The following is a 20,591-nucleotide window of genomic DNA, read 5'->3' as shown; positions in this document are numbered from 1 at the left end:
CGTTTGATATTTATGATGATTAATGATGTTAGTAAGGTAGTCCATGCGTCGACTGTACGTGGAATATAGACCAGAATAGTTCATACAGGTTTAACGAAAGGACCAAATGTATTTGACCTATGTTATGATTGGAACAAGTAACTTAATTATATACAATGTTCAAGAAATCCTTAGGTGGTAACTAGAAGTTTTATAGAAGAATTAGAGACTAGTTGGATTATTCGGAGCCTAGGCGAGATCTAGGTGTATAGGAATGTCAAAAAGGTAGTTCCGTCTCGTCCCAAACCGCAGCCACCTCGTCGTCGAGCGGTTCCCGAACCGCGCGGGTTGCAGTATCCAAAAGCTCTCGCCCAAACCCGCCCGCTACAGGCCGACCCACTGGACAACACTAATCATGTATGGTCCGCTTCGTCCCGTCCCACAAAAAGCTCAGTCTCGCGAGGCCTGCTAATTTGCGGTCCTAAAAAATCTCGACCCAATATCATATGCGGTAATCCTTGGGGAGCCAGATCCATGATTTCGTCCATGATTACCATCTCTATCGCTGTTGTAGGCAAGCTGTGTGGGGCAACACGCGAACCTCTGTCTGTAGCTCCTCATAATAGGCTCCACTAATATCGCTGACGTGGAATTTTCCAAACACCTATCACTCTCGGATTTGGACGAACAACAAAACACACCGAGTCATTCAAGTACAATACTGTCTATATCTATATCCATGGAACTAGTAAAAGCAGTCTATTCGTAATAATAGTCTCAAAGCATTAAGGGCGTCACGCACTGAACGTCAGGCGTTGGACGTCATAGATATACATTACATAATCAGTGTTTTTAGACTTTTGTTAAAACGTAGACTATTCGACCTTTGAGGCGCGCTAGTTCAGTTACAAAAGCCTTCAGTTTTGATTCCGAGGCAGGATATTAAATTCCACGAACGTATCTTCCTTGCAGTGCATCAAGATTTAAGTCGCTCTAGAATCAAAAGTTATCTCAAAGCAGGGTGATGCAACTTACCCCTAACAGCACAAACGATTACTGTTGAAATAACATTAGAGAGAAAGATATATCCAGTGCACAATAACGTTATAATGTACGCAAATCAAAAGCATTATAATATATACATGTGGGGGAATTTGATTTGCACAGTGAGACAAAGCATTCCAAGTAGATGAGGCCGAGAACATTGTTTAGACTATATATATATATATATATGTATATATTGTGCTATCCACGAACTTTCAATTGTCTCTTTCTTCCTGTCTCCATTATCTCTCATGTGAGTTCAAAAAACATTCCTACCTACGGTTCTTGTATCACTTAACTATATTATCATACGTATATAAAATAAGATTTACGTATTACTTTTAATTAAACTAACTATATTTCAAAAGTTTGAAAATTAGTTTCGTAATTGTCTGCGAGAGAATTGATAGAGTGAATTGTACAGAACGGGGTGTAGAGGACCTTCCTTAGGTCCGTGAACCATTTGAAGAGCTTAAAGCTTATTATGACAACACTTGTGTGTGACCACCTTTTTGTCCTGTAGCTCCACTCTATATATAGAGAGACTCTTAATACAGATATGTATTCAGCTACATGACCGACTCTGTCTTTCTACTCCAGGGACGATAGAGAGAATCTGTGTGGTACTCATTGAATCTTCCTTTACGGTTATGAAATATATTATATTGCCGTTTTCGTTTTTATTTTACATTTAATTCTCTTTTATTTCCATATTTGCTTCTTAGGTTACTCTTCTCATTCAAATTATAAGGCTGTGATTTTCCTGAGTTGAATCGGAGACTGCTGATAAATGGCGGAGGAGTACAATGAGGCGTTGCTGGAGAAGCAGACGACGTACCACGAGGGATGTCCTGGATGCAAGGTCGAGAAGATGAAGCAGCTCCGGAGAGGATATCCTTATTTGGAGCTTTCCTTTGTTTGGATCGTCGTCCTCTCCACTTGTAAGTGTGCTTCTTTGTTTCTCAAACCGCTTTCATTCTGTTAAACTTTGTCTCTTATATGAGTTTTGTGTCGGAATATATATATATATTAATGTCGGAAGGACAAGAATAGTTTTGTTTATTAAAACGTGACATTGACTAGTTCGATCAATAGATTAGCGAAAATGATTGGCTAATTGGTTTGTTTCCTGCTAATGTTTGGCTGACTCGTGTGTGTTGTAGCGCTGCCTATTTCCTCACTGTATCCCTTCCTCTATTACATGGTGCGTACTTTTTGATTACAGAGCTTAATAGCCATACCACATCCCTTGCAAGACACTAATATGTCTTCTTTGTTTCGCGTAGATTGAGGATTTTGGTGTTGCAAAGACAGAGAAAGATATTGGGTTCTATGCTGGATTTATAGGTGAGGAGGAGTCATATATCTCCTCAGTCACTTATAAGTTATATAACTATGCACTAATGTCTTCTTTCTGCTTTGTAGCGTGCTCGTTCATGTTTGGCAGAGCCCTAATGTCAGTTTTCTGGGGGGTTGTAGCTGATCGTTATGGAAGGAAACCGATCATACTCTTGGGAACTATCTCCATGTTAGTAATCCTTAAAAAATTGTTTTGACTATGGTATCTATCTCCCTTTCGTGTTTAGTTAACTGCTTATGTTGTTCTTTTTTTTTTTGGCAGTGCTGTTTTCAATGCTCTCTTTGGCTTGAGCTTAAACTTTTGGATGGCAATTGGCACGAGGTTTCTTTTAGGTAGTTTCAACTGTTTGCTTGGAACAATGAAGGTGACAACTTGGTTTACATTTTTGTTCTGCTCACTAGATTGCCATTTTTGACTTTTCTAATATCTAATTGTTTAATGTGAATTTGTGTAGGCATATGCGTCAGAGATATTTCGTGATGAGTATCAAGCAACAGCAATGTCAGCTGTAAGCTTTTCTTGCGTCTAATATTTTCTTACATGTTTTGACTGTTGGTTTCATGCCGCTGCTCCGTACCTTTTACCTATTTCAGGTTAGTACTGCTTGGGGCATTGGCCTGATCATTGGCCCAGCTCTAGGAGGCTTTTTAGCACAGGTAATTTTGAAGGCTATCACGTCTCCTCCATCTCGCCTTGCTTCTTTTTTAAGCTTTATACCGGTCTGATTAATGCCTTTCAATGTTCTCCGAATCCAGCCGGCAGATAAATATCCAAATGTGTTCTCTAAAGAATCCTTATTTGGGAGGTGTGTCTTCTTACTCCTCTTTTTTTTAGAGTTTGGAAGGGATACAATGGATTCTCATGATTTAAATATGCGAATCGAAATGATAGGTTCCCATATGCGTTGCCTTGCTTTACTATATCAGCTTTTGCCTTGGTTGTGACAGTCCTATGCTGCTTCATTCCGGTATTCATTTTGTCTACTCTTTCTTTTATTACTAATATTTTTCTCATTAGAGTTCTATAACGAGTGAGTGGTTTTATGCCTCTCTCCGTGTAGGAAACACTGCACAATCATAAGCAGGACAACACTTCACAGGATAACTCATACGAAATACTTGAAGCTGCAGCTAGTGAAACTACTGCTTCTACCGGGAAGACAGGAAAGGCTTCTCAAGGGTCTCTGTTGAAAAATTGGCCACTAATGTCATCTATCATTGTCTATTGCGTGTTGTGTCTACATGATACTGCATACTCTGAGGTAAGTATTAGAATCCTTTGTTACTTCATTGTCTTGTGCCTTTTTTTAAGTCTGAAGAAAAATCTTCATTACTTTGGAAACTGATTATGCAGATATTTGCTTTATGGGCTAACAGTCCAAGCAAATATGGAGGTCTGAACTACTCAACCAATGATGTCGGTACAGTTCTTGCAATCTCAGGTATGCAGAACAGAACATCCTTGCTCTTCATGTCTGGTGTGTTAATGATGACTAGAGTCTGCTATGATTTAAATTTGTCAAGAGTTAAGCAATCATGAATTTGGTAGAATTCTTACTAATGAAATTGAGACTGTGTTTTTACTTATTAATTACTAATCAACAATTCTGCTTTAGGTGTCGGCCTATTCTGCTTCCAGGTCTTTATTTATCCTTTGGCCGAGAGACTGCTAGGACCTGTGCTGGTAACCCGTTTTGCTGGGGTCAGTTAATATTCTCTTTGCTGCTTATCTGTGTACTATAAGTAGTGGGCAGTTGAATGCAACAAAAGAGAGATCTCTGACAATTTCATTTTTTTCAGGCACTGATGATACCAATACAGATGAGTTATCCATTTATAGCTAACTTATCAGGTCTCAGTCAAAGCTTAATGCTGAACTGTGCATCAATCCTCATCAATGTACTAAGTGTAAGTCCAAATGCAAAAGCTAATCATATTCTTTCTTTCTCCTTACATATAAAGTAATAAAATGTCATGTTAAAATATTTCTCTGCTGCTTTTGATATCCTTTCAGGTGTCTGCCATAACCGGCTTGTTGATCCTGCAAAACAAAGCTGTGGTAAAACAAATAAAACATTCTTTTATCTTTTGTTACCAGTGCATCAACTGTCTCTTTACTTCAACTTACTTTATTTTTGTGTAATAAAACAACAGGATCAGAGGCAAAGAGGGGCGGCTAATGGAATCGCTATGACTGCGATGTCTCTCTTTAAGACCGTTGGACCAGCTGGAGCTGGCATCTTGTAAGTGACTCTTCTGAATGAGCACATACTACGTGGATTTAAAGCAGTAGTAGTGTCTTGAACACAATTTTTTTATTGATGGCAGATTTTCGTTGAGCGAGAGGAGACTGAACGCCTCATTTCTACCAGGTATCATGCACATAAGTTCTTTTTAGCCAATAGTCATTGTTTATGATGGCTCAAATAATACTTATGCTTAAACACAAAAAATAACACGTGTGCAGGATCGCATATGGTATTCTTCGTCCTGAATGTGATAGTCCTGGTCGGTGTAGCTCTCACGTTCAAGCCGTTTCTTACAATAGCTAGAAGGTGAAATTAATTTTTTGGTGTTGGTGATAGAAAAATGTATGTGACTCGTTGACTATTATAAGTTTAGATTGAATAAAAAGTTATCGAGTTTCACTAACCTTAGGATTTCAGTTTTTATTTTTTATTTTACTCTTGTTTTTCGATTGTCTGATTTTCGACCAAAAGATCATAGAAACATTCAATGACATAATAAGGCACATCAATATAAGTACGATACTGTTCCTATTGGATTACTAAATCGATTGCACGGTTGAGTCGTGGTGGTTGCTTTCATCAGGGACTTTAAAACGCTTCCTGTAGTTGGGTGAAGGATCAGATCTACCGGATATATTGGCATATGAGAGACCAATAGTCGGAAGATTCTATATGGATTTGATTTCAAATGTTGAAGTTAAATGAAACTTCTAGTCCAACAAATGATAAATTACATAGAAGTTTCATTTAACTAGATTGTCCATTTGCTTTGTATTGAATACTATCAAAAAATTATTGAATTGAGATGCGTCGAAATTATTGAATTGAGATGCGTTAAAGTCAAAACTAGAAGAAAAGAAAGTATATTTTAAACTTGTAAAATGAAAAAACGTGGAGATTAAAAACATAAAGTTGTCATTTACAATTTACCACATAAAAAGGAACGTTTGACCAGAATAAAGGTAACTAATCTACTCTATTAAATTAGATTCATTCTAAAAGTTTACTGTACATGAGTCATAGTTGGACCATTTAAATACTAACTTAACAGCTGCCAAAAGAAAAAAATACTAACTTAACTAATTAACCGAAACACATTCATATATTAATATTTGAATAAACTTAGTTGATATTAATATCTAAACAAAAGTTTAGAAAAGATTTTTATCTAAATCCTGACAGATTTTATGTGATTAGGTAATTAATTTTGGAATGAATAACACTCAAATTAATTATACATCTTAACTTAAATAAAATTGCAACAATAATCTATCGTAAAAGTGAAAAAGAATCTCACAGATTTTTATGGTCATCTAACTCCATAAAATCATAAAAAATGATGTAATATCACGTCCAATTTTTACTATATAACTAAAACATAGATTACTTAACAAAAGAAAATCATCTTAAACCTTTTAACATTAAAAGAAGAAAATCATATTTTGAAAAGCAACAACTAATATTTATTTTACAAAATCATAACTAATTTTCAGATTACATGGTTTATTTACTCTTCAGCTACCATAACATGCTCAAAATTGAACTGATATGTGTATTTTTAAATAATAACAATTTATATTGAATATTTACCCTAACTGTTTAAATTATTTGTTAATTTTTTCAGTAGGACGGCCGGCCCTATTATTTTATATGATTGAACGGTGAGGAGTAAATAGATTTTAATTTGTTGCCCTGAAAATTTAATGAAAACATATATATGTGAAAGAGATTCGTAAGCTGACATAAAACATACTCACATGTCCCTGGCGGATCCTATAATAAAATATATTTTCCGTCATTTGTGTTTTGACAGAAGAATTATAAGAGAACGTGACAATCTTGGCTGCTCCCCTCCCATACAAAGAAAACAAACACATTCGCATCTTCCCAAAATTTTCAGGATTAATTTCGATCCCGAGGTGGGTTTTGATTTTTTGAAAAAAAATGGCGGAAGAGTATACAGAATGTTTGCTGGAGAATAATAAGTTTCGTGAGCATTGCCCTGGCTGCAAGGTTGATCAGATGAAAAAATCTCGCCGAGGATTCCCTTTCTCCGAGCTTTTCTCCGTTTGGATCATCGTCCTCTGCACCGGTACATTCTTTCTCCATATACCATATACTGTTACGTAGAAGAACATGTTTCTTTTGTCTAACAAATAGTTTTTTTGTTTTGTTTTGGTTTCATCGTTTCAGCTCTGCCCATCTCCTCTCTTTTCCCATTCCTTTACTTTATGGTGAGTAGTTTACTTACGTAGGTTCTTTCTGTTACACGTACTTAATTAGTTGAGTTTTGGTAATGATTAGTAAAGATCTGTAACCATAATATCTGGTGTGCTTTTTGTGTTGGTAGATTAGTGATTTTGACATAGCAAAGAAGGAAGAGGACATTGGATTCTATGCTGGATTTGTTGGTGAGCCATCATGTTAATATTTTTTTGGTTATATATAACCAAGTTGTGGACCACCTTAGGCTATTTTCAGTGTACAAAGTAACGATGTCTACCTTTGAAGGTTGTTCTTTCATGCTCGGACGAACGTTAACATCTGTCATCTGGGGAATTATGGCTGATCGTTATGGTAGAAAACCAGTCATCCTCATAGGAACTGCGTCAGTGTTAGTAATCTTTACATTCTTGATTCTTTCATCTCTCTCTCTCTCTCTCATATACATTTGTTTTGTTTCTTATCTAAACAATGCTTCAAAATTTTATTGTCATAGGGTCATTTTCAATACTCTGTTTGGCCTAAGTGTAAATTTCTGGATGGCCATCATCACCAGGTTCTGCCTCGGTAGTTTCAATGGTTTACTTGGTCCTATAAAGGTCGTTTCCTTGCTTCCTCCCATACTAATTCCATTAACTTCTTGAAGCTCATCAACCCTATAATGTTGATGAAATTTCAGGCATACGCAATAGAAATATTCCGTGATGAATATCAAGGTTTAGCACTCTCAGCTGTAAGCACAGCATGGGGCATTGGACTCATCATTGGCCCTGCTATGGGAGGTTTTCTTGCTCAGGTCTTCTTCATCAACAAAAAAAATGCATTTCAATATTGTTTTTTTTTCCTTTCTTTCTCACTCTTCTTGATTGCTTCTTGTTTAATCTCTGGACCTTGTAGCCTGCAAAGCAATATCCAAGTTTATTCTCAGAGGAATCGGTTTTTGGGAAGTAAGTAATCACTTACCTTACCTCCTCTTCACTTTCATTTAACTAGTCTCAATTGTCTATAAACCATACTGCAGGTTTCCCTACTTCTTGCCCTGCTTAGTAATATCTTGTTTTGCACTTTTGGTGACAATAGTCTCATTCCGGATTCCGGTACACTCTTTACCGTCTCATACTCCATTGAAATCCTTAATTAATTACTGTGTTTTTATCTTAAGCCTATAAATGGTTGTTCTTATTCTCCAGGAAACATTGCACAATCACAAGGTTGCTGATTATGCAGCATCACATGATGAGTCTATCAAACTTTTGTCTCATGACCCTGAGTCTCATAATGTGACAGAGAGAAATGAAAAAACATCTCTCCTGAAGAACTGGCCATTGATTTCATCTATTATCGTATACTGCATCTTCTCACTTCATGATATGGCTTACACAGAGGTTTGACTCCCACTTCCTCCACCAGTCATCTTTCTTTTATTTTCCATCTTCAGCTTTTTTTTTCTTTCTTTGTGTTAGGTCTTTTCATTGTGGGCAAATAGTCCGACGAAATACGGAGGTTTGGGATATTCATCTGCAGATGTTGGTTCTGTTCTTGCATTTTCTGGTGTGTTCATACTTCTTAGTGCTTAACATTTTCAACAGAAATTAACTGTTATGTTCTGTCCTAAACACTACTACTACTTCTTTCTAGGGTTTGGTCTCCTTGTGTTTCAGCTTTCACTCTACTCTTACGCGGAGAGGCTTTTAGGACCAATCATAGTTACACGTATATCTGGGGTAACCACTATCCTCTGTTTGTTCTTACTGCAAGCAGTAACGCATGTTCTAATCTCGTGTTTGTTTTGTTAACAGAGTTTGGGTTTAGTTCTCTTATCAAGTTACCCTCTAATAGCAAAGTTATCTGGTCTAGCCCTTACCCTGACGGTAAACTGTGCATCGGTAGCAAAGAATGTTTTAAGCGTAAGTGTCTCTGATAACCTTAGAAGAATGTGTAATTAATTATTGATTTTAGTATCTCATCTCAACAGTTGTGCAGGTTTCTGCTGTAACTGGCTTATTCATACTTCAAAACAATGCTGTCGTAAGTATTTTCAGAACGTTTAACAATTTAGGTAACACTGGAAACTAAGACTAACGTGCCTCGTTCTTTAATGACAAAACAGGGACAAGACCAAAGAGGAGCAGCTAATGGGCTTGCCATGACAGGGATGTCTCTTTTCAAAGCAATAGGTCCAGCAGCAGCAGGAATCATGTAATATGATTCAAATTAACACAACTTATCAACTTACAAGAACTTGTTTGTTAAGCGATGTATTATAGGTTTGTCACACATGTTCACTCATTTTTGGGGTTTTGTGGCAGTTATTCATGGAGCGAGAAACGTCAAGATGCTGCTTTTCTCCCTGGTAATGTGTAGAGTCTTCATATTCATATCCGTCATCTTGTGCAGTACTGATGTTGTTGTGCTCATTAGCTCACATGAGTGCATGGCTCAAACTTGACAAATGGTTCTCTTTTGAATGTGCAGGCACACAAATGGTCTTCTTTATTCTGAATACGGTCTTGGCACTCGGAGTTATATTGACGTTCAAACCATTTCTAGCTGAAAGTACACAACAGTAGACGTCGATGAGATTTTTGATAGTATTCAAATTACATCCGATGATTTGTATTTTTATGTTAGATTGTATTTAGACTGATGACAAGTTATATAGATCAGAATTTTTTGTTTAAAAGAGAGTACGAAAAACGCTTGTTATAATGTTATAATACAACTATAGAGTGAAAACATTAACAGTCTCACCTTTGTCATTATCATGGTTCGGCTCCTTCATGCATGTTTTATCCGTGATTCGCATTCTATTGCTACTTGGGCATTGATTGTTTGTTTCTCTTGTGTTGATGTTGTTGTGTAATGAAGTAGGAAGATTCCGACAATTACATGTTCTTCAATAGAGTGGGATCTCACTGTACATAGCTTCTTATGAGATTTTGCCTCATCGACTTTTGTACATTCTCTATGACGAAACTCAACTCATGTAATTTAATTATTTTTTTAAGAACAACATACTCCTTCGAACAAGATTTGAGCTCATGATCAGTTAGATTTATATTATTGTAATCTAAGAGTTCAATACATTATGCCAACTCTTTGTTGGTAATTTATTCAAAGATTATATATATAGTTGGAAAGCAATGAACTCACATGTGTGATTCCAGATCCAAGCTTTAATAGCTAGTGATTAATTAATAAAGCATAGAGTTAATTGTACAGATTATGGAATATTAAAACTCCCAAACTAGTTAATCAAAAGAGAAAAGTACAAAGAGCGAGGTTAAACAGAGAACATTTTGGCTTTTGTTTTTTCAGATAGAATATTAATTTCTAAACTAGACTAATCCTTTGAGCACTTGCTCTAGTTGTGCTCGTTGTCACTGAATCACTTGATGGACTCTCTCTGTCTCCTTCGTTCTTCCTTGTATCATGTGCTTCCCCCGGCAACCTTCCAGAAAACAAACACATGTAAGATATTTTAATTATTGCAGTTAGTGTTTTTTTTTTCTTCTCTTAGTAGTGTTAATGCATATGCATAACTAGAAGAGGACAAAATGCTAGCTTAAGAGTTAAAAGGATCAAATACCCTAGTTGCAAAGTTGTATCTGAGTTGGTGTTCTGGAGGAGGCTGCAGTTAATGTGACCATAGCAAGTGTTGTTGTTTAAGAGTGAGCTCTTAGGATCTATAGCAAAGCATCTGATGTAGGATGGAGCATAGTGTTGCTTGATCGAAGGGAGAAAACTCTTGAGTTCTTGAACCTATTTCAAGAGATGATGATGATTAATTAGTAGTAGTCGGAGAAAGAAGACAAAATTATAAGAATGCATGGGGTTTCATTCACCTGTCTACGTAAGGTCTCATTTTCCAGCTCCGCTCGCTGTTCCTGCAAAAGTTTAAATTTTCTGGAAGATCAATTCTTGAGTTTGTCTCTATGTTATAAGGTACATACCCAGTTAAGACAAATAAACTGCACACTAGCTAGTTACATACAACATGAACCCCTCAAAGATTATACCATAAGCTTACGTCAAGCTAAACAATAAAAACAAGTGTTTCATATAACTCAAGAATTACCTTTAACCGTGATTCTTCAAGTTGTTTAGTCAACAATAATTCCTGAAATCACATAATCTTTTATCCGGAAGAAAAAAAAAGCAAATATTTATGAAAAATGAATGGGAAGAGTGATTGATATTTACTAGCTTCACCTTTCGCTCTCTCACAGATATTAATGAGACATTTAGTTGCTGCTCAAGGTGTTGCAGCTGTTTCAAGCTCAGAGTATTCAAGCGCTTACCCTTCAGTTGTCTGCAAACACACACAAAGACAAACCATAAGACACAAGAGTGGTAGATGGTTAGGGAAAGAATAAAGAACCAAGTGAGATTAGGTTGCCATACAAGTGTTTCTCTTGAAGCTTTGAGATCTCATCCTTTAAAAGATCCACCTCTGTACTCTCCTCCTGGTTCTAAACAGAGTTTTGATGCATCAAGAGACAAAACAGTCCAAATCACTTGAGTTCAGTCTAGGCAAAAACCACATGAGTTTCTAACCTCTGCTTTACAGTTAATACCAACAACATCTGAAGGGATCTGGTAATTGCCGTATCTCAAAAGCGTTTTCTTCATGCTAAAATCAAATGACAAAAATTAGATTTAAGATATTAATTAAGACTAATGAATCCGAACAAACATGCAAGAACCAGTTTCACTAATAAGAGAAACACATCTTAAGCCCTCAGCAGCCAAAAAATGTAGAGACATGCAAATAGTAAAACGAAATCAAGAAAATGATTTGATTAATTACCACCTACTACTTGAGAACTCGAAGAGCTTGCCAGACTTGGAGAAGACGATGACGGCAACCTCGGCGTCACAAAGAACAGAGAGCTCATGAGCTTTCTTGAGCAAACCAGCACGCCTCTTGGAGAAGGTAACTTGCCTGCTGTTCGCATTCTCGATCCTCTTTATCTCAATTTTTCCACGACCCATCTTTGAGCATAGAAGAGAAGAAGAAGAAAGAAAAGGAGTTTCTATTTTCTCTTCCCCAAAATGGATTTTGAAACTCCTTTTTTTGGATTACAGTCTATAAAAGGATTGCTATATTTGGATGCGATATATAAAACAGAGAGACTAGTACAAAAGAAACATAAGTGTTTTGTGTTTGCATGAGCACTGTTTTGCGTGCTCCTCTCTCTCTCTCTATATGTATCTCTTTTCTTTAATTTCGGAGTATTTGCATGACACCTTTTTGCCACATTTAGAGGGTTTGCCAGTTCCATCGGGACCCACGTTTCCTTTTCTTGCTAAAACAGTTGTGATTCTTCTTCTTTTTCCCATTGTTTTAAAAAAAGAATATTACTCTTTTTTCTTTTTTTTTAAACAAAAAGAATAATACTCTCTACTGTTCAAAATATCTGATGATGTTTTAATAAGTTTTTTTGACTTTTTTAATTATATGATGTTTTGAATTTTTTATATTTAACTTTACTTTATTAAAATTTGTTCAACTAATAATTTTTAAAAAAAAGTTATACATCTTATGAAAAATGGAAAATTTCTCTTAAATTGTATTTGATATTTGATGGTATAAACCATAGCAACACTTGGTAAAAGTAAAACTAAACAGATGACAGATCAGTTGATTGACTTTGTACTACACAGCTTGAAGAAGTGAAAAGTGAATTCTTTATTATTTAGTAAAATTTGATGTTCAAATGACTCAGAAATTTAACCTAACAAAGAATGCAAATCATATCTTCTCAAAACACACGTTTCTAATGTTCAGACCTGTAGATCATATGATATAAGCAGGAAGATCATCTATATATACATACAATCGCTGCCGATGTTGTCAACCTATGATTGCACATGATTGTTTTTTTTTCCCTTAAACGTTTTCTTTTTGAACATTTAGAAATTAATTCCATCAGACAACACTGTAGCACCACTGATAAACAACTATCTACATTACAAGTACAACATGTTTTGCTTGCTACTTTTCTATACAAACTTCCCTCGAAGAACCCTTACTAAACTGGCTCTAAAGGCCTCTCCAACACCACCCCAGAACGAATACTTTGACCCGTACAACCACAGGTTCACTGCTTTTTTCCTTTCTTCTCCTCTCGGAAACTCCATCTCAGCAGCAATGCTGGACTGCTCCCAATCCTCTTCACCATCTTCCAAAAGCGGCAGCGCTTCATAACCACCAGACTCCAGGTGCTTGATCCACCCGCGCATCAGATAGTTCACCACCTGCTCGTTATCATATTCAAAAAGGGGGTTCACTATTCACATCCACAGCTTCTTCTTTTTTTTTTTTTGAGGAAAGTTTTTTAAATTGTTCATTTTGTATACCTCAGGGACTTCATCGTGTGGGCAGTGACCCGCTGGGCTGATCTCGTAGTATGGAGCGTTGGGCAATTCCTTCTTTATCTTCTTTCCCCATATAGGTCCCACCCATGGATCTTCTCTTCCATACATTAGACATATCTGAACATTGTTTTCCTTACACCTTCCAAAGATAATCAAATATAAGACAAAAAAGAATATAGAGGGAAGAACATATAGAACAAGAGAACAAGAGACCCATCATGCTGTGTTACATACCTAGATAAAGCTTCGGAGAAAGATAGCTCTCCACCAGGAGCAAACATGATAGACGCAAACGACGCAGCAGCGGCCGGGTGCTGCGTGATCTTAACAATACGCGAGAATACTTTATCCACATCGGTGGAATGGTCTTTGTACACCTGTTTAAGTATCTCAGCTATGCTTTCAGGATCACTTATCTTTTGCCACCTGCAATTCATAGAAAAGATATTAGCCTTGATTAAGCTAGAAATATGTTTACTTTGCAGGTAAGAAAGAAGTGTTTACTTACACCAGTTCCGTGAGTTTTTTCACTCTTGGCGGTAAAGGGAAAGTTCCAGACCATGGAAAGAGACGTGCTAGCCGTGGGGACCGTACTGGATTAGGGAAGAAACCCCAGAAAGGTGTTGCGTTAAGCAACGTGACACCTTTGACCAGATGAGGATGGGTTGCTGCAAAGTAGAGAGCTACGTAGCCTCCAAGCGAGTTCCCTGCAATGTACACTGGCTCACCGATAACCTGTAACAACAAATACCACATACTCTTACCGACTCAGTAACTTATAGTTCCTAAGATAAGACAGTTTGAACTTATAACTAAAGTTGTTAAAGACCCCAAAGTATAAATTTTGATAGATACTTATTGGGCAATGTATGACCAATTAAATACAATAAACTTTTTTTTATAATTGGTTAAATTTATTAATTAAATGCTATTACTTTAGAAAAAGTAACAACTTTGTAAATAGTAGTGTTTTTAGCTAGACAGAGGGAGTATTGTTTACCTCTTCTACAATATACTGAACTTGTTCCCTCCAGAGATCCAAAGAGTAAACGAGCTGATCAGCCCACGGTTGAGCTTCATCACCAAACCCCCAAAACGGTTGCTTAACTCCCAAGCCACTTGTTTCTTCAGACAAGGTAGTACTAGTACTACTAGTAGTAGTGGTGGGATCTTGAGTGGGGAGAGACAAACCCTGTCCAACAAAATCAACCGCCCAAACTCGATAATCCCTTCCCAAATCCGCAAGCTGCTTCTCGTAGTGGAAAGAACCAACACCAAATCCAGGAAGAAACAAGACCGCGGGAGCCTCCACGTTGCCACATCCGGATTTCTCGTAGTGTACAGTGAGGTTAGGCTTCCACTCGCACTGAGAAGTAGTGATTCGAGCAGCAGCTGCTTCGCCGTTTGATTGGTCAGGCAGACCAGGAATCAAAACCTTTGTTTTAGAGTCTCCTCCTCTTCTTGATATAGTACCCAAGTCATCATTCTCACCAACCACATAACCATCTGAGGTTCCGTTTCGAATCACGAATCTGGATTTCCTGATCCCACCACTAGGTAATAAGATGTTCGATCGATTCGGGACCAATCTGTTACTACCGCTCCAAGTCACAAGAGAGCAGTGAGGCAGGAAGTTCTGTGAGATTATCTCCATAACCAATTAAAAGAATCCTGTAACGAACACTCAGATTTCTCAATTACAAAGGAAAAATCACAACATCAAACAACAACCGATTCATCAACGAACAAATCAAACTATAATTATAAACACACAGGAAAGAGAGAGAGAGAGAGAGAGAGAGAGAGAATTGTAAATTTTACCTCTCTTTTCAGATTAGGGATGGCAGAAGCTTCATCTAATGTAGAAATTAAAACCGTAGATATATTTTATAAGGACGGTGAGGAAAGAAGGTTGAGAGTTTGCTTGCTTGTTTCTTTGGTTAACCTTCGGTTCAAAACCGACAACAATGTTTTTGTCCACTTTTATCATTTTCCAAAGGATTCCAAAATTCATCCTGTCCTGGCCCCCTTGGGGGTCTCTCATTTCTTCTACATTTTTGATAACTTGACAATACGAGGGGCAAGTGTCGCAACAAAAACGTTTGTTAGATAGATTTTGTTACAAATTTCAATCGTAATTTAATCACTAAAGTAGCCATTTAAATCCACATTACAAATGAGTCAGTTTTAATAGTTTAGATTTCGAATGTTCTCCTTCAACTAGATTCGATTTAATGCGGTTTAGAGTTTAGACGGTCTAAAGTGGCACAAGACAAAATTTCAAACTATTTGTTTAACTATTGTTATGAATCTTCTAACAAACACAACCAATATAACAGAGAAAAAAAAAGACAATTAACACAACTTATCAACTTAGTCCTTACTAGCCTTTTTTTTTTTTGGGAAACATTTGTTTAACTATTGTTTTTTTCCAAAAAAACTATTGTTACTAGTCCTTACTAGCCTTTTTTATTTCTTGTTACAAGTTACAAACTAGATAATATAGTTACATATCCTGGGCCTAAATCAGAAGACCCATTATTACTAAACCCAACTATAACAACCGTATAATCCGGTTTTATCCAATACCGTTTGAACTTGTACCCCCCATTTGGATTCGAAGTTTTTTATACGCAAACCGCGTTTTCTTATTTTATTTTTAGTTCATTTCTTCTCGTGAAGGGAATCAAAACAAAACAAAAAGATACTGTAATAATAATTTGAGAGAAAAAAAAATAAAAAAGAAAGAAAGAAACAGAAAACTTCTTTTTGCTTTACAACGCAGGCAGAAAAAAAGGCTAATTCAGAGCTCTCCTCCACAATTTTCTTTCTCCTCAACAACCAAAAAAAATCCAGAATCATCATCATCATCATCATCATCGTATATCATTCCATCGTATTCACGTTATCTTTTGATCATAGGTAAGAGATATCCTTTCCTTGAAAACGTAGTGCCGATCGTTTACAACTCAAATCAGATATAAGCTGATATCGTTGAGCGAAATTGAATCGATTTCCATTTTCTAAATCGATCGGTGAGGCTACGATTGTTGTCTTCATGTGTCTTTGAGATTTATCTATATTTGTTTGAATTTGAATTTTTTTTTTCTGAATTTGAATTATGATGGTAGGGTTTTTGATTCTGTTTGACTAGTCTTTTAGGTTTTCGCGCGCCGGGCGGTTTCGTTGATCGGTGAATCAAAATGGCGGGATTAGAGAAAAACGCGGAGCTCTCCTCCTCCTCCGGTAAGACGACGAACACGAAATCGAGTTTCTTCAGCAGGTCGTTCACAACTCACCACGGGAGACCAGTAGCTGCTCCCTCATCCCTCAACCCTTCCCTGAACCGCACCACCTCCATCACCAAATACTACACCCCTCCCGTTGAAACAGTCGGGAGCTCCCTCAAAGGCAAAGTCAAGGACCTCTGCAGACTCTTCGAAGGCTCCAAATCTGTCAAACCAACAAACGATCCCGACAAGAAGAAGAATAAACCGGGAAAATCGGTTTTATCCGAATCCCGGTTATCACCTTTCTTGAGCTTGAGCAACTCCGTGACTCGTCTCCCCGGGACGGAGGACAGGATCGTGGTGTTTTTCACCAGCCTGAGAGGGATCAGACGGACGTACGAGGATTGCTACTCCGTTAGGATGATCTTTAGAGGGTTTAGGGTTTGGATCGACGAGCGCGATGTTTCCATGGATTCAGCATACAGGAAAGAGCTGCAGATTGCGATGGGGGAGAAGAGTAGCGTGTCGTTGCCTCAGGTTTTTATTATGGGGAAGTATGTCGGTGGTGCGGATGTGATCAAGAGCTTGTTTGAGATCGGTGAGCTAGCTAAGATACTCAAGACGTTCCCTGTGAGAGAGCCCGGGTTTGTGTGTCGGTGTTGTGGGGATGTTAGGTTTATTCCCTGTTTGAATTGTAGTGGGAGTAAGAAACTGTTTGATGAGGATGAAGATAGGCTCAAGAGATGTCCCGATTGTAATGAGAATGGGTTGATTCGGTGTCCTGATTGCTCTTCTTGAGAGATGTGTTGTGATGTATCCATTGGTGTGTAGATCAAAGTGAATGATGACGATGCTGCAAGTATCTGAAGAATCTCTTTTGGATCAGCAGCTTACATTTCACTTTCGGCTTTTTTTTAAGGTTTGTTGTGATCGTCGGTAATGGGAATGCTGATGATCGTTGATTTAGATCAATGTGTACTGAGGACTAATGTAATTTGTGTTTTTGTCGAAATGTCTGAAACGGGTAGTAAGCATTTCGGCTCTTGTGTGTCAATGGTGTGAAAAAAAAAAACAACTCTGTTCTTGTGCTATGTATTTGAGTGTAAATACTTAGTGTGTTTATTGGTGGTGTTGTGTTTGATTACGACCGTAATTGTCTTCTATATGGTTCCCTTGTGATCGTCTTTTTACGACAACTTGGTAAGAACTAAGAAGTATTCTTTAAGATCATCTATCTTGTTTTGCAAGAGATTTATGATCACTTTCTTACAATGTCTGGAGTTCTTGAGCTTACATTTTTAAGTGGGCCGAACTCTTCTCCTATGTTAAGCCCATGACTTGATCCCTACAACCGTAAGTAAAATCCACTATTGAAAAGCCCATATGTAATAGTGATGAAGCCACCCAATGTTTCGGTTCCCTTCTGCCTTCCCTGAGAACTAAGCCCAATGCTGCATTGATTTTCATCTACATCATTAACATAGTGAGTGAATGTGTTCCCCAAGACATTTGAGGATTTTGCAAAAGAAAAAAAAATCCAAAATATATTATTTATCTTGAAAATGATTGTGGAAGGAAAAAAGGTTGTCAATGGGTTAGTTTTTTGTATTTGTCATTTTTGTTTAGGTATTACAATATACAATTATCGCCAATAAATGTACAGGAATATATATATGTGTGTGTGAGTTTGCCTAAATATCTTTTTCTTTTGGCAGGAGGAAATCCTCTTTACGTTAGCGTATTTTCTTCTTCTTTTATTTTATTTTGACGGTTATAGATTGTTTTTCACGCAACGCATTCCACTTTAGTCACAAGCTTACGTGAACAGTTGAACCACTACACAAGTATCTTGATATCTTCTTCACTCACGCATCCTCCTCCCGTTTAATGCACTCCTTAAATTACTATCCACTACATAAATAAATTTACTAGCTTTTCGTTTTTTTGTAAATAATATATATTATCGCTTTTTACATGATTATTTATAGATATTACGTGCTTCTTAAAACTTTAAAACATACTCATTTCGTTTCAAATTAATCTATATTTTGAATCTTTCACACTTATTAATAAAAAATATTAAATTTTAGTATTAAATGTATAAATTTTTTGTGATTAAATTTTTTCTATAACTTTAAACCAATAAAATTTAATAAATACGATCAATTTTCTTAAAATTTACAAATTATCATTATTATCTATTAAGAGTTACATTGAAAAAGTAAAAAATACATTTTTAAAACAATTTTTTTTCTTAAAATATAGATTAATTTGAAACGGAGGGAATATATAGTACTAGTAATTTGCTATATGATGTAATAAAATATGAAATCAACTCATCTCTATTTAATTCTGCTTTACTAAATACTGACCGATGAAAACACTTGTAATTCCGAACATATATACTCGTTAAATATTATGAAATATAAATATTATTCATGAAATTGGTTGGGATATAAAAGCCCTTTGTCAAAAAAAAAAATTTGGCTGGGATATAATTTCCACGCGAGAGAAGTTTGATTGGAGCAGTATTCCAAGTTGACATGCCGAGTAGCATAGAATAGAAAACCATGTCAAAGTCTACTAATTTTTTTTTAAGTCTGCTAAATAGAAAAGTATATATATAAACAAATGTAGATGATAGGGTATAACGTAAGATATTGAGATTCTTCGGGTTAACGGAGTATTATATAAATTTCGAAATGTTGCAAGACAAAGAGAACCATGTGATCGCTCGTGATTGCTTTACTTCAACTTGGTGATAGAGAGAAAAAAGGAGAAATAAAGGAACGAAAGCTAGCCTGTTCAGCCAACCGAACTCGCAAATCAGTAAATACTAGATCTATTCCTCTTCGGCTCTTTTTTATACACTAGACATTGTTAAATGCGATATGTTATAGACAACAAACTAAAATGTGAAAGTTTTGGTATTGCAATCAAACATAACTGGACGCTATTAGTTTATGAAAACTTTAACTACATTCTTTAGCAAAAAAAAAAGAAAAAGAAAACTATTAACTACATCTAAATGTTTCTGCATGGTTAACAAAATTCTCATTCATAAACTCCTTACCTGGAAAGGAGGATTCACTGCTTTTTAACCCACAATGGTTTGGAATCCAACCGTAAAACTTTTTCGGTTATTACAGCTCTTTTGAGATGTTTTCCGCCTAGACATATGTTGTCGTTGTAGACATCCAAGAACATTGGGATCAAAAGATATAATTTAAGTGGATATGTTTGAATTTTATTTCAAGATATTTCCAATGAACTTTATATTGATTGTTTTACAGGCATATATAGCAAAACATGTAGCAGGGATATGATACCAACAGAGAAGTTTTACTGTAAAATTATAGTATATGTGTAAAGTTCTGAAATATAGTACATTGCACATGAAACACAAAATACATGTATTTCTCTCATACACAACGACATGGATATAAATCCAACATTATCTGCATATTAAAAAATAAATAGACAATGTATGAGGGGGATTGAGTGTGACAATCAACCATGTGAAATCTTGTTTTCTATATATTATCTTAGTCCTTTTGCTTTATTTAATTTGTTATTTTACTACATCTGGAGATAAGCTTATGCCAACTGATTTTCAAATTAAATTGAATATGCTGGATTTGTTAGGTTGTTGGATCTAATGTACGTTATAATAAAACAACAATACACAAATTAATATTTTATTTTGTATATCCAGTGATTTAACAACTATAGATCTGCTTTTCCTTCCAGTTAGGAATAGATGCTTAACAGAAAACAATAAGATGTCTATTAAAAACTAATGGATGATTATTATGTTTTTTTAATGGATGTTTTAATATATTCAACCCAAAAATATTGTTTTGCATCTAGTGCTACATATTTTTAAAGCTTTTAAAAACTAAATGAATCAAAAGAATATGTAAAAAACCAAGAAATTTATGAGTTTCTTTAGCTTCCTACTGCCCACGTTTACTTTAGAATCTCGTAGAAAACCAAAGCGCCAATCCATCATCATATTTCCTGTCTTCTTGCAATCAAACAGATGACAACCTGTTTTTCATTGTTTTGTCAAGAATCTTGATCAGCCTCATTTCTGTGATCTGCCTTAACTCAAGTAATTAAAAGT

General features: G+C 36.1%; 5 protein-coding genes across 8 annotated transcripts; 3 read left to right on the top strand and 2 right to left on the bottom strand.

Annotated features, from left to right (window-relative positions):
• Positions 1 to 1,490: 1,490 nt before the first annotated feature.
• LOC108845858 (protein ZINC INDUCED FACILITATOR 1) lies at positions 1,491 to 5,034 on the top strand. Its single transcript, XM_018619049.2, has 18 exons — positions 1,491 to 1,646; positions 1,749 to 1,964; positions 2,187 to 2,227; positions 2,310 to 2,370; positions 2,449 to 2,551; positions 2,645 to 2,747; positions 2,838 to 2,891; positions 2,977 to 3,039; positions 3,139 to 3,188; positions 3,275 to 3,350; positions 3,444 to 3,644; positions 3,737 to 3,824; positions 3,999 to 4,084; positions 4,183 to 4,290; positions 4,397 to 4,441; positions 4,537 to 4,625; positions 4,711 to 4,754; positions 4,850 to 5,034. The coding sequence occupies exons 2-18, from the start codon at positions 1,814 to 1,816 to the stop codon at positions 4,939 to 4,941; spliced, it is 1,455 nt and encodes a 484-aa protein (XP_018474551.2). The 5' UTR covers positions 1,491 to 1,646; positions 1,749 to 1,813; the 3' UTR covers positions 4,942 to 5,034.
• Positions 5,035 to 6,335: 1,301 nt separating this feature from the next.
• LOC108846281 (protein ZINC INDUCED FACILITATOR-LIKE 1-like) lies at positions 6,336 to 9,619 on the top strand. 2 transcript variants are annotated; one of them, XM_018619503.2, is made up of 16 exons: positions 6,337 to 6,723; positions 6,825 to 6,865; positions 6,982 to 7,042; positions 7,143 to 7,245; positions 7,351 to 7,453; positions 7,534 to 7,650; positions 7,752 to 7,801; positions 7,876 to 7,951; positions 8,045 to 8,239; positions 8,318 to 8,405; positions 8,493 to 8,578; positions 8,654 to 8,761; positions 8,838 to 8,882; positions 8,965 to 9,053; positions 9,164 to 9,207; positions 9,330 to 9,619. In XM_018619503.2, exons 1-16 carry the CDS (start codon positions 6,576 to 6,578, stop codon positions 9,422 to 9,424), a joined length of 1,449 nt encoding a protein of 482 aa, XP_018475005.2. In that variant the 5' UTR covers positions 6,337 to 6,575; the 3' UTR covers positions 9,425 to 9,619. The 2 variants fall into 2 exon arrangements, 1 of the variants encoding a protein (XP_018475005.2); XR_008943862.1 differs by lacking the exon at positions 9,330 to 9,619 and having other exon boundaries at positions 6,336 to 6,723; positions 8,830 to 8,882.
• A 407-nt stretch (positions 9,620 to 10,026) lies between these two features.
• On the bottom strand, positions 10,027 to 12,030 carry LOC108846411 (agamous-like MADS-box protein AGL15). Of its 2 annotated transcripts, none has more exons than XM_018619643.2 (8): positions 11,668 to 12,030; positions 11,412 to 11,487; positions 11,259 to 11,326; positions 11,067 to 11,166; positions 10,933 to 10,974; positions 10,700 to 10,741; positions 10,444 to 10,616; positions 10,027 to 10,305 (listed from the first exon to the last, which is right to left on the bottom strand). In XM_018619643.2, exons 1-8 carry the CDS (start codon positions 11,847 to 11,849, stop codon positions 10,188 to 10,190), a joined length of 801 nt encoding a protein of 266 aa, XP_018475145.1. In that variant the 5' UTR covers positions 11,850 to 12,030; the 3' UTR covers positions 10,027 to 10,187. The 2 variants fall into 2 exon arrangements, with proteins under 2 accessions (XP_018475145.1, XP_018475144.1); XM_018619642.2 differs by having other exon boundaries at positions 11,665 to 12,029.
• A 634-nt stretch (positions 12,031 to 12,664) lies between these two features.
• LOC108848101 (pheophytinase, chloroplastic) lies at positions 12,665 to 15,202 on the bottom strand. The gene is made up of 6 exons (XM_018621517.2): positions 15,057 to 15,202; positions 14,236 to 14,906; positions 13,744 to 13,970; positions 13,470 to 13,661; positions 13,218 to 13,374; positions 12,665 to 13,115 (listed from the first exon to the last, which is right to left on the bottom strand). The coding sequence occupies exons 2-6, from the start codon at positions 14,887 to 14,889 to the stop codon at positions 12,861 to 12,863; spliced, it is 1,485 nt and encodes a 494-aa protein (XP_018477019.1). The 5' UTR covers positions 14,890 to 14,906; positions 15,057 to 15,202; the 3' UTR covers positions 12,665 to 12,860.
• A 730-nt stretch (positions 15,203 to 15,932) lies between these two features.
• On the top strand, positions 15,933 to 17,587 carry LOC108843892 (uncharacterized protein At5g39865). Of its 2 annotated transcripts, none has more exons than XM_018617044.2 (2): positions 15,933 to 16,157; positions 16,398 to 17,587. In XM_018617044.2, the coding sequence occupies exon 2, from the start codon at positions 16,439 to 16,441 to the stop codon at positions 17,261 to 17,263; it is 825 nt and encodes a 274-aa protein (XP_018472546.2). In that variant the 5' UTR covers positions 15,933 to 16,157; positions 16,398 to 16,438; the 3' UTR covers positions 17,264 to 17,587. The 2 variants fall into 2 exon arrangements, with proteins under 2 accessions (XP_018472546.2, XP_018472545.2); XM_018617043.2 differs by having other exon boundaries at positions 16,390 to 17,587.
• The last annotated feature ends 3,004 nt before the right edge of the window (positions 17,588 to 20,591 follow it).

Source organism: Raphanus sativus, chromosome 3 (assembly GCF_000801105.2).
Source record: "Raphanus sativus cultivar WK10039 chromosome 3, ASM80110v3, whole genome shotgun sequence".
In the NCBI taxonomy this organism is placed as follows: Eukaryota; Viridiplantae; Streptophyta; class Magnoliopsida; order Brassicales; family Brassicaceae; genus Raphanus; species Raphanus sativus.
Note: the sequence above shows the minus strand (reverse complement) of the source record. Positions and strands in the feature narration are given on the sequence as shown.